This window comes from Fringilla coelebs, assembly GCF_963513975.1.
Source record: "Fringilla coelebs genome assembly, chromosome: 2".
Lineage (NCBI taxonomy): Eukaryota > Metazoa > Chordata > Aves > Passeriformes > Fringillidae > Fringilla > Fringilla coelebs.
Window position 1 is genome coordinate 74663570 of NC_140029.1, and position 15328 is coordinate 74678897.

General features: G+C 40.9%; 1 protein-coding gene across 1 annotated transcript; it reads left to right on the forward strand.

Annotated features, from left to right (window-relative positions):
• Positions 1 to 550: 550 nt before the first annotated feature.
• Positions 551 to 14857, forward strand: POGLUT3 (protein O-glucosyltransferase 3; the record flags this gene model as incomplete). Its single annotated transcript, XM_084226784.1, has 8 exons — positions 551 to 779; positions 5570 to 5767; positions 6145 to 6431; positions 7238 to 7454; positions 8791 to 8987; positions 9965 to 10159; positions 11186 to 11290; positions 12130 to 14857. The coding sequence occupies 8 exons, from the start codon at positions 551 to 553 to the stop codon at positions 12253 to 12255; spliced, it is 1554 nt and encodes a 517-aa protein (XP_084082910.1). The 3' UTR covers positions 12256 to 14857.
• Between the last annotated feature and the right edge of the window lie 471 nt (positions 14858 to 15328).

Sequence of the window (15328 nt, forward strand, 5' to 3'; positions counted from 1 at the left end):
CACACCCCCCGATCACCGGCTCCTCGGTGCGTCCCGCAAAGCGCCCACAGGCAGGGAAGACAAACCCCTCGGCACAGGCAGCCGCAGACCAGCGGCTCCGAGCCCGTTCCTCGCTCTCCCAGCGCTGTACTTCCCGCGGCTCCGGGGAAGTGCGCTGCTCCGAGCCCGCTCTCCCAGCACTCTCCCAGCGCCGTATTTCCCGCGGCTCCGAATCCGCTCCCGTGCCGGAGCCCCGCGGGCAGAGCATGCTCCCGCCACCGGCACGGTCCGGCGCACACGGGCTGGGCTGGGCTCTCACCTCCCCAACCTCCCTGGGGACATCGCGGGACAGCCCGGAGGAGGAGAAAAACCGGGAAAGGCGGCGACGGATTCAGCTGCCCGGGGAAAGCCCGGCCCTCTGCTCGCTTCCCTCCGGCTCTGCCCGGCCCCGGCGCCGTCGGGCCGCCCCGCGGGGCGGGGAGCGGGCGGGGGCCGCGCAGGGCCCGAGGAGGCCCCGGACCCCTCCGAGCGGGCGCGGTGGGGGCCGCAGGGCGGTGGGGCCGGCGGGGCGATGGGGGGCCGCGGGCTGCTGCCGGTGCTGCTGCTGCTGCTGCTGCTGCTGGGCGCCGCGGGGCCGCTGCTGCGGCCGGCAGAGTCGGCAGAGCCGGCGGACCCCGTCAGCGCCCAGCGGAGCCTGGCGTGGGGCCCCGGGCTGGAAGCGGGGCTCACCGTGCCCGTGCGGTACTTCTACATCCAGGCGGTCAGCGCGGCCGGACGCAACTTCTCCCGCTCGCCGCCAGGTACCGTTCGTGTGCTCCGGGGCGGGCAGGGCTAGGAATGGAGACCCGACCCCGGGCCGCGGTTTTGCTGCAAAACCTGGCTGGAGGCGCCCAGCCCTTCCCCTCTTCCCCTCCTCCTTGCTTCCTTCCTTCCTTCCTTTCCCCGTTCCTTGCGGTGGCTGTGCCATCGCCGCTCCCCGGCTGCCCCCCGCGCCCGGTCCCGCAGCGCCCGGGACAGGCAGGATGGCAAGAGAAGCACATGGTCAGAGCCTCCTTCCTTCTGGTGCTGCCTAGTGCCTAGTCTGCTCTAAACAGTTTGGAATTTACAGCTGAAAACCGTAAGCTCGGAAAGAACCAGTGTTCTTGGAGCTAGTGGACGTAAAATCCCAGTGCACAGCTGGGAGGTGGTAACGTAATTATTTTTAATGCTGCACACACACCAGTTGCTTAAAATTTGTGTCTCAGTCAGCAGAGCCCTCTGGGCTCTGTTATCCTACTGCTGCTCCGTTCGGGAGTAATTTTCATTTTTGTTTACTCAGCACAAGCACAAACCATCCCACGACACTTCTCCTGAGGGTGGGAATTGGGTTCGTTCTTGCAGGCCAGTGGTATTGCAGGCTGTTCGCTGCTGCAAGTTAACTCCACACACTCTATATTAATAGTTTAAATTTGGAATGAAAATTACTTTGGTGTCACAGATTCCATAATGAAGATAACCCTGAGATAGCCCTAGAGGAAATCCTGTGTTGCTAATTTACGTAGGGTAGAAGCTACTTAATTTGCTGTGTATTATTTACTGTTCACAGAGATGGTACTGAGAGGGCAGCTACCAAGTATGCATGGCCACTTCATGTCGTGTTAGTTAGAAAGCTGCTGCTTGCAGAATTGAAGAGTAGCCATATATTATACAGGGTATGCCTTCAGTCTGACAGCAACGTGGATACTTCAGATATTTCAGGTCTGGTCTTTCTCCATCTGCTGTTGCAGCTTGGTGCTGGATGTCAGCACAGTTTTGTAATTGCAGTCCAGAATGTGACTGCATGCTCACTGCCAGCGGGCTAGAGGCTGATAGCAGCTGCACAGGGAGAGCCCTGGGTTCAAACAACAGGTTGCTAAAGGTGAAAAGGCATGAAGTTCAGTTGGGTTCTCATGCTAGTGTAAGTCCTCCAAGATGAACTGGGAGGACATGGCTACTGAGAACCTAGTTTTGATCGCAGTGTGTTCATGTGTGTTCGTATTTATGTTAATAAATTCAGTGTCCCAGGAAAGTTTCCAAGTCCCAATGCCATCTGGCATGGAGTGATCTCCATTCATCCCATGACCTGCTGTGGCCTCCAGTCAAAGACAGAGCATAAGTGCTGCCAGCAGGGAAGAGCTGCTGCCTCGGCCTGTGCTAACTGCTGTCCCATGCCAAGAATTGTTTAGGAATTGTTTAGGTGCCAAGGATCCTTAAAAGAATTAGTGGTAGGGTTGATCATATTCCAGTGCTTGAGCACTGTTTAATGTATTCGTAGAGACCCTGGCTATAAACTTGTGTTCTATAAAGATTTAAAATGTTCAAATCTGTAAAATGTCAGTAAGAATTACAATTAACAGTATTCATTCAGGCACCACTCTCGAACATAAACTAGAAACATCTCAAAATATAGCTGTTGAGATAGCAAAAAATTGACATTATCACCCCCATTGAAAAACAGGAACATTGTGATCAGAGCAGCAGAGCTACAGTTAAGGCATCACATTTGTGAAATGTGTCCAAATCTATTAATTTGTTTTTTGGGTACATTAGAATTTCGGTCAGGACTTACTGGGATCTATTCTAAAACTTGCATAATAAGCAGATTTTAAATCCAGAATTGTTTTCTGAATATCTAGTCTGTGCACCAGAATTGATATGCACCATTGCACATTACACTGGAATTTCAACATGGAGGCTGTAACTGTTTGACCTGCCTTTGTAGCAGGATGTTGAATGATGCAGAATTCATTCTTTCCCTAGAAAAATTATTTCAAAGATTAAGAAAATCCCTGCTGAAAATACAGAACTTCATTTAGTATAAACTGCATAGATTTTTTTCTTTTGGCTGCTTGGATAGACCTTATCCTTCTTTTCTGCTAGGTTTTATCCTAGGTTTAACAACTGCCAACCATGTCTTTATATTCTATTGACCATGATAAAATCAGCTGTTAACTGTTGCTCAGATGATCTTTGATCATCTGTTCAGATTATCTGTTGTTCAGATTATACTGTGCTAATAAATGTTTTTCAAGGCCTCCCAGATATTCCTGCAGGTTTCACCAAATGCTTTCAAAGAGCAGGGCATGCTTCTTCCAGCTCTTGTTCCAGTGCTGCCAGAGATGTACATTTCGGTTCAGTCACCTTCATACCTGGGCACTGCAGGACCTCCCTTTGGATATTTGGTTACCATGATCCCTGGGCTTTTGGGATGGTCACACACAAGCCCTGTATTTGTTTGTTGCTGGATATATGCTCTTGCATGCAGCTCTCTGAAAGCATAGATTAATAATTCGTGTGTCTCTGTAGTGAGTCTGTCAGTTTTGTGATTTCCATCTTTGAAAGTGACCAGCAACAATTCAGTTGAACAAAACAGCAACAAAACAGTTGAATCAAAAAAATCTTCAGATCTTTTGATTTCTCTCCAGCATACATGTCAGAAATAGGATGACTAGGGTTTTTTTTTTTTTTTGTTCTTCTCTAGCAATTTGCCTGAATTCAGTATCTTGTTACCTTTTCCTTCTTTCCCTCCATTTCGTCACTTGTTCCTCCATGCATGGCATATCTCTTTCACAAGCTGCAACAAAGAAAAGAATGTGTGAAGCAGGTGTCATTATCTGCATTTCTTAAAGTATCCTATTTTGACTATGTCTATATTTTAGTCTCTCTTCAGTACTGGGAAATTATTTTGTACTTCAAATGCTGTCCCAGACATGTTTTCAGGGTAACAGAGAAATACTGGTGGTGCTGATTCAACAAGGACTCATTTTTCTTTTATAATTCCTTTGGATTGAGAGAAGCAAAAAAACATGAGTGAAAGTACCATGGTAACTTCCTCCAAATAAAAAATAAAAATCAGCAAAAAACTGTTATGATTAAGTATGCAGAAGAGGTCTTGGCCGCATTACACAATCCATGTTGTAAATTACAAACAAGTCTGTTTCTCCCAATGAATTATTTGTACTTACATGAGATACTCAGTCTTGTTTGTCTTCCCCTTTCAGTGGAGTTAGCTTTTTCCTAGAGCTTTGTTATCAGTCACTTCCCTTATCAAATGATTCCTGTGTCTAAAGTGCCACCAACTAAACCTAACATATCCTTTGGGCAGATCAAGGACTCATCGTGTCTAGAGCAGGATGTACATAACCAGCAGGGGAAAAGACCCACTTAGTTACTTCCTGTAGGTGAAGACAAGGGTATAAAATTCAGTAGTATTTGACTTCTGATTTCACAATATTCGCTCATTTTTATGACAGCTAAAAACTTCCTTTTCTTCAGTGGGAAATCACTATACCCAGTAAAAGTGCTGTTTAATAAAATGGGTACAAGGAGACAAAGATGTGATACCAACAGGAAACAGTTTTTTTGTGAACCTCATGATGTACTCTGGATTTGAATGCTTCTTCATCCAGATCATACTAGGTGATAGTCATAGGGAGAGGGTACTTGCTGAAGTCAGCTACTTTCAAGCACGTTTAAAATGGTGGTTGTGACTTGCAGTGACCTTTAGAGACAGAGATGTTCATTCCTTTGGGAGAGTCATTTAATCTGAATATTCTTGCCCAGTATTTGACTTGAATCCAATTTCCAGACACAGTGATCTAAGAAAAACATGATTAATCATTAAAAGACTGGTACTTACCACATCAGTGCATTTATCTGTGGATGCAAAATGTAGAGTTAACTTTGACATCTCAACCATTTAGTGCTGTTGGGACATAATCAGATTTTAGTAACATCTTGATTTTATCTGGATTTTTTCAGTTTAATTTATTTCTTTATACTACTTGGTGGTAGCATTCGTTGTAGTTGTTTAATTCACAATGCTTAGACTGTCACACTTCATGAATAATTTATCCCCCTCTTTTTTTTTTTAATTAATAAAGTTGGCAATGACTCCTTGTGATAGAACTGAAGACTATAACAGATTTATGTTAATGCATACTCATATTGTCCACAAATTATTCCATATATTAGTGCATTAATGATGAAAGGCTGGTGATCTTTAAGCACAGGTCAGACAGATGTCCAGGGAACATTTCTACTATCATTCTCTTATCACTGCTTTTCAGTAGCTGGGACTTTAAATGTGCAAGACAGTCAGCAGCAGCCCAAAGCTGAACAATTTGTATGTGACTCCTGCATGCTGCAACTGCCTTTCCACAAGCTGGCAAGTATTCTTTTCTCCTGTTACTTTAACTTGATTTCCTGTCTTTCTTACTCTAGAGGGAATTATGTTCCTCAGAGCACTAACTTGAAAACTTAGAATAAAACCTAATCTTAGCTTCGCAATACTGTTAGCCTTTCTTTCTGTCTTATAATCAAATATTTAACTTTTTATCTACACCTGCAGGTTTTCCATTTAGAGGTGTGCAATAACTAAGTATATTTGGTAGGATGGTATTTCATCACTGGAAACTAGTTTTACCAACTTGGTATAATTAAAAAATTGTAGTGAAAAATAAATTAAATTCTGTGGTCTTAATTCAGTGGAGTTTGCTCCTTACCTTTATTTACTAGATGTAATTCTAATAGCTTAAAGTGCTTTTGTCTGGTTTTATTTTCCTCTTGCCAGGAAGAACGCAGTTTAAAGTAGTAATTAAAGCACTTTCTCCAAAAGAAGTCACCAGAATTTACACACCTCGGCCTTTGGATAGAAATGATGGTACATTCCTTATGCGGTATCGGATGTATGGAAGTGTCACAAAAGGCTTAAAAATTGAGATATTTTATGGTGATCAGCATGTGGCTCAATCACCTTATATTTTGAAAGGTAAGGGTATTTTTTGTTCTAATGTAATGTGTCAAAGTTCTGAATTAGGATATATTTGATACTGCACTTCGTGGGCTGTGGTAGCCGTGGATAGCTCAAACAGTTCTGAATCCCCTATGTGCTTGGCAGGCTCACAGAAATGGACCTTCATTTAGCAGAATAATTTCACCCTGATAACACAAAGTCTTGTATATCTGAAAAGGGAAGAATGTTGCTGTTCTTTCAGTTACACTGCAAAATTCCAGAAATTATAGGAAGGATGATTTCCTAGGAAAACTGTAGAAAGCATGGTATAAAAATGCCAAGCCACTGTAATGTAGAAATTTTGTGTGCTGTAGAATCACGAATACAGACTGTGGGTGCTTTGTTTTCCACAGAACCAGTTTATCATGAATACTGTGACTGTCCTGTAGAAGACGCTGAGGTCTGGCAGGACATGATGTCCTGTCCATCCCAAGAGCCTCAGATTACAAGGGACTTCGTTTCATTTCCCACCATTGACCTGCAGCGAATGCTTAAGGAAATCCCAGCAAAGTTCAGCCAAACAAGAGGTGCTATTGTTCACTACACTATCCTGGATAATCGCATCTACCGGCGCTCCCTAGGGAAGTACACAGACTTCAAGATGTTCTCCGATGAAATGTTCCTCTCGCTGGCCAGGAAGGTATCAGTTTGGATCATGTCAGACTGTTAAGGCAGTATCACGGAACCACAGAGTGGTTGGGTGGGAAGAGACCTCTGGAGAACATCTAGTCCAGCTCCCCTGACGAAGCAGGTTCACCCAGATCTGGTTGCACAGGATCGTCTCCAGGGTGGGTTTTGAATATCCACAGCCTGTCTGGGCAGTCTGTTCCATGGCCCCATCTTCCTCACAATAAGGAAGTTTTCCCTCATATTCAGATGGCACTTCCTGTCTTTTAAGTATATGCTTGTCTCCCCTTGTCCTGTTGCTGAGCACCATTGGAAAGAGTCTGGCCCCATCCTCTTGACAGCTGCCCTTAAAATATTTGTGAACATTGGCAAGATCTCCTCTCGGTCATCTCTTGTCCAGGCTAAACACATTTAAATATGGCAGTACTGCAGTTGTTCTATCCTCACACATAAAATTCCTGAAGTAAGATTTGACATTCCATCAAGACAGCACTGGGTGCTAGGAGTAATGTGTGGGGGCTGCTCCTGGCAGTAATTAAAAATGCTTGGAAAGCTCCAAGGGCTAAGACTCAACTGGGAGCTGTTTTGTGGCCTCTGGGTATTCCTTTCAAACTTGCTTGCAGGGAAAAAGCTTGGAATTCATGCATTAATCTATGTCTGTCTATGTCTGTTCATAGATTTAGCTGTCTATTAACAGCTAAATCTATGAACTGTCCAGTAGGTGCACTGAGTCTGTGTGACATGAGAGAACTGAGGGACAGATGTAAGAGTGACAGACATCTTCTCTGTGTTATTATCCTTTCTTGGGCACACATCTAGGTTCGTCTTCCTGATGTGGAGTTTTATCTCAATGTTGGAGACTGGCCAGTTGAGCATAGGAAGGTTAATGACACACCTGGGCCCGTACCTGTCATCTCCTGGTGTGGCTCTGTGGATTCCAGAGATATCGTCCTGCCGACGTATGATGTAACCCACTCAACTCTGGAAACCCTGCGTGGAGTCACCAATGATCTCCTTTCCATTCAGGGAAATACAGGTGAGTTAGAGACTGGGGGTTTAAAAAGAATTTGTGATTTCCGTCGAAGAAGCAAGTTGCATTCAAATGTGTTGAAGTTTTCAGTTACAAGTGCCCTGGGACATCTCGGGGTACAAGCAGCTTAGTCTTTACAGATTGCAAACACTTTTCAACACTGCCACTAAGCAGGTGTATCATTTAGAACCAAAATTTAAGAATTCCAGCTTGCAATAAACGTGAATTCTATGTTAAAGGTACCCAGAAGATGCCAACTGTGACCTGGCAAAGGAAAACTAAATGTAATTAAAAGGCCTTTTCCCTCTGTCAAGGGCTCAAATATGTTTCTTCTAATCAAACACTAACCCTTTTCCTGACTGTCTTGTGGCCCAGTGTTCTGTTTACAAAAAATTAATTTGAATCCTGAAAGAAGTAAGCTGATACTATGCTGCAGCCTCTTTCAAATTAGAAAACATTGTCTATATGAAAAAATACCTCAGAGCAAGATCTCTTGAATTCCTTTCTGGCTTTAAAAGAGGAGTCAGCTTTACTGACGGGTGTCTTTCTGCCCCTCAGGAAATTAAAGACTACTTAGGGATCAAACAAATGGCATAGGCAATACCTAAGGAGTAAAAGTGGAGTGGAAAGTTACTTCTTTTTATTTAATTAGTCCTCAGTTCCTCTTTTCTTTATTAGTTTTTAAATTAAATATTTCAATAAAATGATCAGTTAGAGGCATTGTGTGTTTACTATTTTAGTAAAGCTGCCTTTCCAAGGAGACTGTAAGACACTACTCCATTTAGTAGGTCCTTTAGGGAAATTTTCAACAGAAAGGTGAGGAAGGGCGTAGTTAATGCAGTAAGCAGAGATTAAGTCTTTCAGACTCTTGCTAAGTGTTTAGAGGACACAACATAGCCATTTACTTTCTTTTTTATGGCATCATAAAGTGGTTCTTCAAGGACCTACTAAATTGCTGGGTAACAGAGGTGGATTCTACTAAAGAAATTAGGTTATTGTGGCAGGCTTTATGGATGGAGAATTGCTTTAATTATAAGTATTTTCCTTACATATTTTATTATAATCACTTAGGTAGCTTTCAGATAGTTGAAGTTATTGAAATACAAAATTGTTGAGTGGAAAAGCAATTCTCCGATTTTCCTTTTATGAGTTTCTCATCCCAAAATTCAAACCAGAATTGGGAGCTTAACCCTGTGATTAATAAGTGGTTATGGGAAACCATGCCTGTCCTACCATGTCTCCAAGTGTAATACCACTGTCAAACCAAGTTCCTTATTTGCCTTGAACAGATCCTGAACATTTCACTGCTGTTTGCTTTTGCCTTATCACTCACTGCTCATAGGCCCCTTCTGGGAAAACAAGACTGAGAGGGCTTTATTCAGAGGTCGAGACAGCCGAGAAGAACGTCTCCATCTTGTCAAGTTATCCAAGGAAAATCCAGAACTACTAGATGCTGGAATAACTGGATATTTCTTCTTCAGAGAAAAAGAAAAAGAGCTGGGGAAGGCTCAGCTGATGGGCTTCTTTGACTTCTTTAAGGTAGTAATCAGATTATAGTTTTGGATTAATTTTGCTGTCAAGTTCTTACCAGCTGAAAAGACAAAGCTTACTGTTGTTGATTCTTTTCAGTAAACAAAACAATTATGCTGCTATAGTAGCACAGATCCATGTGTAGTAGATAAACCACCTGTAATCAGTGTCCTAGTGTGACACACTTGTGGAGAAAGCCAAGAAAGACCTTTAGAGAGACATCTTTGCTTTTTTTTATGTTTTAATAGACTGAGAAATTGGATTTCTCACCATCAGGGTTTCTTAGATTTGGGGTAAATATGAAAACAATGGACACAACTTACAGCCATTTCAAATACACTATGGATGTCTGAAAGAGTCTTTATAGTAGCAAATTAGAAAAATAGATTAGTGTTTTTGTTGTATTTTAACATACAAATTGTACTGCAAGAGAGATATAAAAAATAAAGGGGACAGAATCTTGTATAAAGCCATTATAATATATAGCAATTGAATTTCTCTTCTGAAGTTCAGTATTTCAGAAATGCTGTAACAGCCAAGAACATTTGCCAAAGCAGTACATACATGGTTATTTCTAGTGTAATGTTTCAGCTTATTTTATTTAATAATACAATTGAGGTTATTCTGTATAATAATGTTAAGTCAGAATAAATTTACTCTGTTTGAATTGAAGTGTAGATTAGTTTTATTTCCTTCCCTGCTGTAGCCCTAGCTCTATGCCAGGACACTTGTATAGGACACCCATCAGACAGCTCATGTGACACAAAGGTTCTTGACTGTCAGCCTCATGTTGAAAACAAATCCTTTTTCCATTATTTTGTCCAGAGGACCATGAATCTACACATGCTTAATGCTGAAACGAGTTTGAAGATAAAAATGAATAAACATGATTACTTCTTGCCTGTTAAAATAATAATTTATACAGTCATTGTTCCCATTCTGATACATAACATGTCCCCTTTTTTTCCTCTCTCTTCACGCTGTAGTACAAATACCAAGTGAATGTAGATGGCACTGTAGCAGCTTACAGGTTTCCATACCTCTTGCTGGGTGACAGCCTGGTATTGAAGCAAGATTCCCGGTACTATGAACACTTTTATATTGGATTAAAACCTTGGAAACATTATGTTCCAGTGAAGAGAAACTTAGAGGACTTGCTAGAGAAAATAAAATGGGCTAAGGTAAGTTCCATTATTGATTCAGGTTCAAAGTGATGAACAAACATATAAACAATTTATCTTAATAGTCTCTTCTTTTGTATTTACACACATATATATATTGCATGAACTCTGTTGAGATCCTGGAATAAAGGAAGTACATTTTATTGTTAGTGTAAAATGGAAAGGCCTTATTTGAAATAACCATCTCTATTTAGGGCAGTACTTAAGTGTTCATTTTAAGTATAGGCAGAAGAGTTTATGAGTCAGAGCCTTAGCATGCTGACTAAGGTAATTGTGAAAGAAACAACCTGATTCCTAGATACTACTTAATTAATGCTATAGCTTTTTTAGGCCCTGACTAGAGCAGAAGTTACTGCATGTTCTGTTTGAATGTACAAAAAAATTGCTGCTCTCTGTAACATGCTCAGAGTACAGATCCCAGAGAGGCTGGGATCCTGTAAGCAAACAGATACAATTCTGTGATTGAAAACACCGTTTGTGCTTTACGTCAAAGTGCTGTTAAGGTTAAAAAAACACAGGAAGAGTTTCTTTTCTGAGAGTACTGTAGTTCTACCTAAGGAATCAGGGGAGAGTACTAAAAGCTTTGCAACATAGACCTAAAAGGCTTGAGAATAAGTACATGAATTCCTGCAGTTTTTTTTAAAAAGAAGACATTGAATTCCATTGCATTGGACAGGACAAGAGATGTGGTTTTGTCCTCTGTAAAACTAAGTTGGTCTGGGAGATATCAGAACTGATTTTGAAGAGGCTTGTGGCTTGGACAAAATGGTAGAGCAGTAATCAACTGAGTTTTCAAAATTGTACGGTTAGTCATGAAAGTTGTTATTGATAGCCCTAAGGTAGCAGTAGTGATAATAAAAGCAATCCGGTATTTTTAAACAAATCTGCAATTTTAATAATGCCTTTGCAATCTACCAGTAATTGCAGTTAATTTTGCAGATTTGAATAGCCCATTTAATAAAACTTCTAATGCTATTCAGGCTTTGAGTTGCTCTGTTATTCATTTGTTTCATCTGGATTTTGCAGGAAAATGATGAGGAAGCAAGAAAAATTGCTAAACAAGGACAACTAATGGCAAGAGAATTACTTCAGCCTCACAGGTTTTACTGCTACTATTATAAAGTGCTCCAGGTGAGTACAATAGATCTCTTTATTACTCTCCCCCCAGCTGCTACTGATGCTAAAAATTTCATATTCAGTCCTTACTTAAATCAGTAGCAGACATATTTTTCATAGATCAGTGTGAAGAGCTTTGCTAAACCCTGCTTCTTAATTAAAGAAGCTACCTGACATAATGGTTATTTTACAGAATCAGGAAATTTTTTTTGCCCCCATCCCCATCAGCCCTGTTTTCATTGTCACTTGGTATTTGGTTTCCAGTAGATCTCTGTAGGAGATAATCTCTATATCCAGTTTTCCTCCTTTTTCTCTTTATACTTCTCACACTTACATCATGAGCTACTCTACTACAAAACAATGAATGTATAGAAAAGAAGTTCCAGAAGTGTGACTAGTAGAGTGTAGGGGATGAAGCAGGCCCAGTAATCATTTCTTCCTTAGAAAATGCAAATCTCTAGTAAACAAAGTTTCTCCTCTCTGAAGGTATCTTTTTCCTGTACTGCTGTGCAGTTAGATGGCAGCTTCACCAGCTACAGGTTAACATGAAAGATGGAACTGTTCAGTGTGCAAAAATGACATTTTTATGCATTATCTACATAAAGTAGTTAGGCACAGATGATGACAATATTCACATTACCATAATAACAGGCAGAAACATGAAAGGAGGTTTTCAGAGGCAATGTAGCCCATTAGTAGTTGTGTTACAAAGACACCTTGTGCAGAGGTTGTGAACAATGACATAAGGAGCCTGGATAAAGGTAGGCTTGTAGTGGAAGGGAGGAGGAAAATTCTGCTTCATGAATTATATGTTGGTGCTTATAGCATTCTTAAATGTTGTTTACATATTTCAGAAATATGCCGAACGCCAAGCCAGCAAACCTGAAATACGGGATGGAATGGAACTTGTACCTCAGCCTGATGACAGGGACTCAGTGTGCAGTTGCCACAGGAAAAAGCCTTTAAGGGAAGATCTATAACTGTACTGGATGGAGAAAATTACCCACTTAAAATGCAGGAATAGGAATTAAGCTGTGAAATCTAAGACTCTTATGCAGTAGCAGGCATTCTTAGTTATGTATTCTTCTTGCATTTTCATACCCTTTTTCCTGCTCATTCTGATCTACAATGTTGGTTCTCACAGTTTTGGCTCCATGACCACCAAACAGACACTGGGCCTGCAGTGGGGACTGTCTGGGGGATTTGTTTGACGTGCTGCATCATCAGGAAGCAGAGCACAGAGCTCCTCATGTTCCAATTGGGACCTATTTACCAAAGTTTTGAGGAACTAGTCACTGCAAAAGATCTTGCCATGAGTCAGTGCAAGTTATTCTAAAGGAGTATTTGTGATACATTGAAACAGTGTTATGATTTCTTCATAAAGTTTACCTCAGTGTTAGATTGTTTCTTGTATACAAAACAATTTTCCAACTAGACAAAATGAATATCTGAGATTTACAGATATCAGATCTGATCATGCTTTCAGGTTATTTTGTGGTTTATAACAGGTAACAGACAACATGATATAACACTCATCAATTTTAGAGGAAAATGGAGAGCAGGGGGAGAGATTAGAAAAATATGTTTGTAAGCATCATGGCTGTGAATCACCAGACTTAAATGTTGCTTTCAAACAGACTCTCTAGCTGTCACAGTCACAGTGCCTTGGGTGCCAAGTCACCACTCTGAAAACCTGTTTCCTGCCAGTGAGTGTCTGTAAATGTAGGCACAGATCCACAAAAGGACTTGGGAGTTTCAGGCCATGGGAAGCACTGGTGTCTTAGTTCAACAATACCATCCACAATATTCTGGATTATGTGAAATCTGAAATTTGTTAGCAGAGTTTTAGACCACCTAGATTTAATTCTTTTGTAATAGTCTAGGGGTTAGAGTCTATGTAAAGCAGTTGGAAAGCTGGTTGTCCTCCTTGGTTTAATTCAAAGCCATTTTGTCCGGAGGGTGCCTTAGCTCCAGACTGGACAAGAGGTTTTCAGGTCTTCTGCTGAAGTTCATGTGCAGCCATGAAGCTAGCAATGCAAAATTCACAAGGGCAGAAGGATCTGGTCATACCTTTCTGATAAAGTCTGCTTTTGGATGAGGCAGAAGAAGAATCCTAGTCCTGGATGCAACTCCAGATACCTCTGTTGATTTTTGCCCAAGTTTGTCTGCTTCAAAATGTATAAATAGTCTGGAAGGAGACACCAATACCAAGACCAGTGCCCACAAGCACCCATTTCTGTTTTTCCATCTTGGCTAATGCAGCCTGCCCGAGCAGCTCCTGACTCTCTACAGTCAAATCAACGCTTTCATGGATACCAAATTCTCCCTACACTGAAAAGAATGGAGATATCTTCAAGACTTGTCTCATTGATTTGGTGCCCAAAATTTAGTGCTCTACACATCATGCAGGCTTCATTCTTGGTTCTGCACTGCAAGTTGCATAAAATTTCTGCATTAGAACAGGAAGAAAGGCAGTATGCTAAGTGTGGAAAGAACTTTGGCTTTCTAAAGAGGTCGATGCAACTGTCCATCAGTCATTTATTACATTATGGCAGTTAAGAAAAAAACCTGTATCATGTTGCTCTACCCATAATTCTCTTTGTTCTGGTTCTAACACTCATATTTATAGTGGTTGTATTTTTATTTAGCATGAAAACCAGTCCTAGAACTTCAGGTTATAAATATGTGTTCAACTCATCTGACATAAAGTTTTCTACATGGAAGTTCAGGAGCAGGGTTCCATTGCTGAAGCTGACACTTAAGACTGAGTATGTGCTCTCCTTTTGTTCCATGTGTACAGTCATTTTTACTGTATTACATGATCTTATTTTGGGAAATTATCCGCTATGCCATGTGCTTTTTATATTTACCAGTGTTTATGGAGGTGGTATGCTCAGCAAAGGCAAGTGAGCATAAAAGATGGTTGAACAACAAAGTGTTCCACATATTTCAAATCAAGAGTCCAAAAGTGATTCATTTGTATTTTTTAAAATGGGAGAGAATAGGGGGAGTCATGACACATACTTCTTGGTCCTTTGGAAATACCTATGTAGGAAAACTTGCCTAGCTTGAAACAAAGTCTTTCAAACCGAAAGAAGAATCAGATAAAATTTAAATTATGAATATAAATAAATGCAAATATTTTATCCCTCCTTTCTTCTCTCATAAAAAGGGGAAGAAACTGTTCTTAATTCTTCTCTGCCATAAAAAGTCCTTGCTTTTGTAACAAGTGTCACTTCAAAGCAAAGACTAGTTTGTCAACAGAGTGCCTTACAGATGCTTTTATAGCTCACAGGCAAGAAATATCCTGAAAAATATGACTGCACTCATCTTCTTGCTGTAATTAAAAATAGTAGAGAGATGGTGGAACTTTTACTGCAAGTCCATAGTAATTTAGGAGAATCTGGTTCAGTTTATAGCTATAGCTCTTCCAAAGGTAAAAGAAGGTAAGACAAAGACTCTCTTCTTTCCATTGGTGCTACTAAATGCAGTTTAAATTGTAATGAAGAACAATTGTAACAAGTGCCCCGCCAGGCCAGAAAAGATGTCAGATCTATGTGAGTTTGCTGAGAGGGTGATACCCATCAGCCTGGTGTGTTACAGGAAATGCTAAATATTGAGTAAAGCCTGGTTTTGCATGTGAAGTGTAATACATACATTAAAGAGAATTTTTAAGTGGTATACATAGACTGGACTTTGTATTATTCTGTGGTAGTTCTTGAACAGTGACTGTTAAAGGGTGTAAAGATCTCTTGCGGGTGGTAGTTTTGGAAAATTGCTACCATACCACAGTACTAAATTTTGCTATAGTAATTTCAGTTTTTAAATAGAGAGTAAAACCTGTCCTGTTTTTGTCAGGCATTTACCAGTGATGACAGAGGCAGGTTTCTTTGTTTGAAATAGTATATGGTATATAATAATATATAGTCCCAAGGCCAGTGTTTTCAAAAACAGGAATCTGCAGAAAGGGGTTGACATCCAGAAATGTTGGGAAGGCACAGATTCTTTATTTTCAGATTTCTTCAACCTTAACAGTGAACCTTCATATAGTGA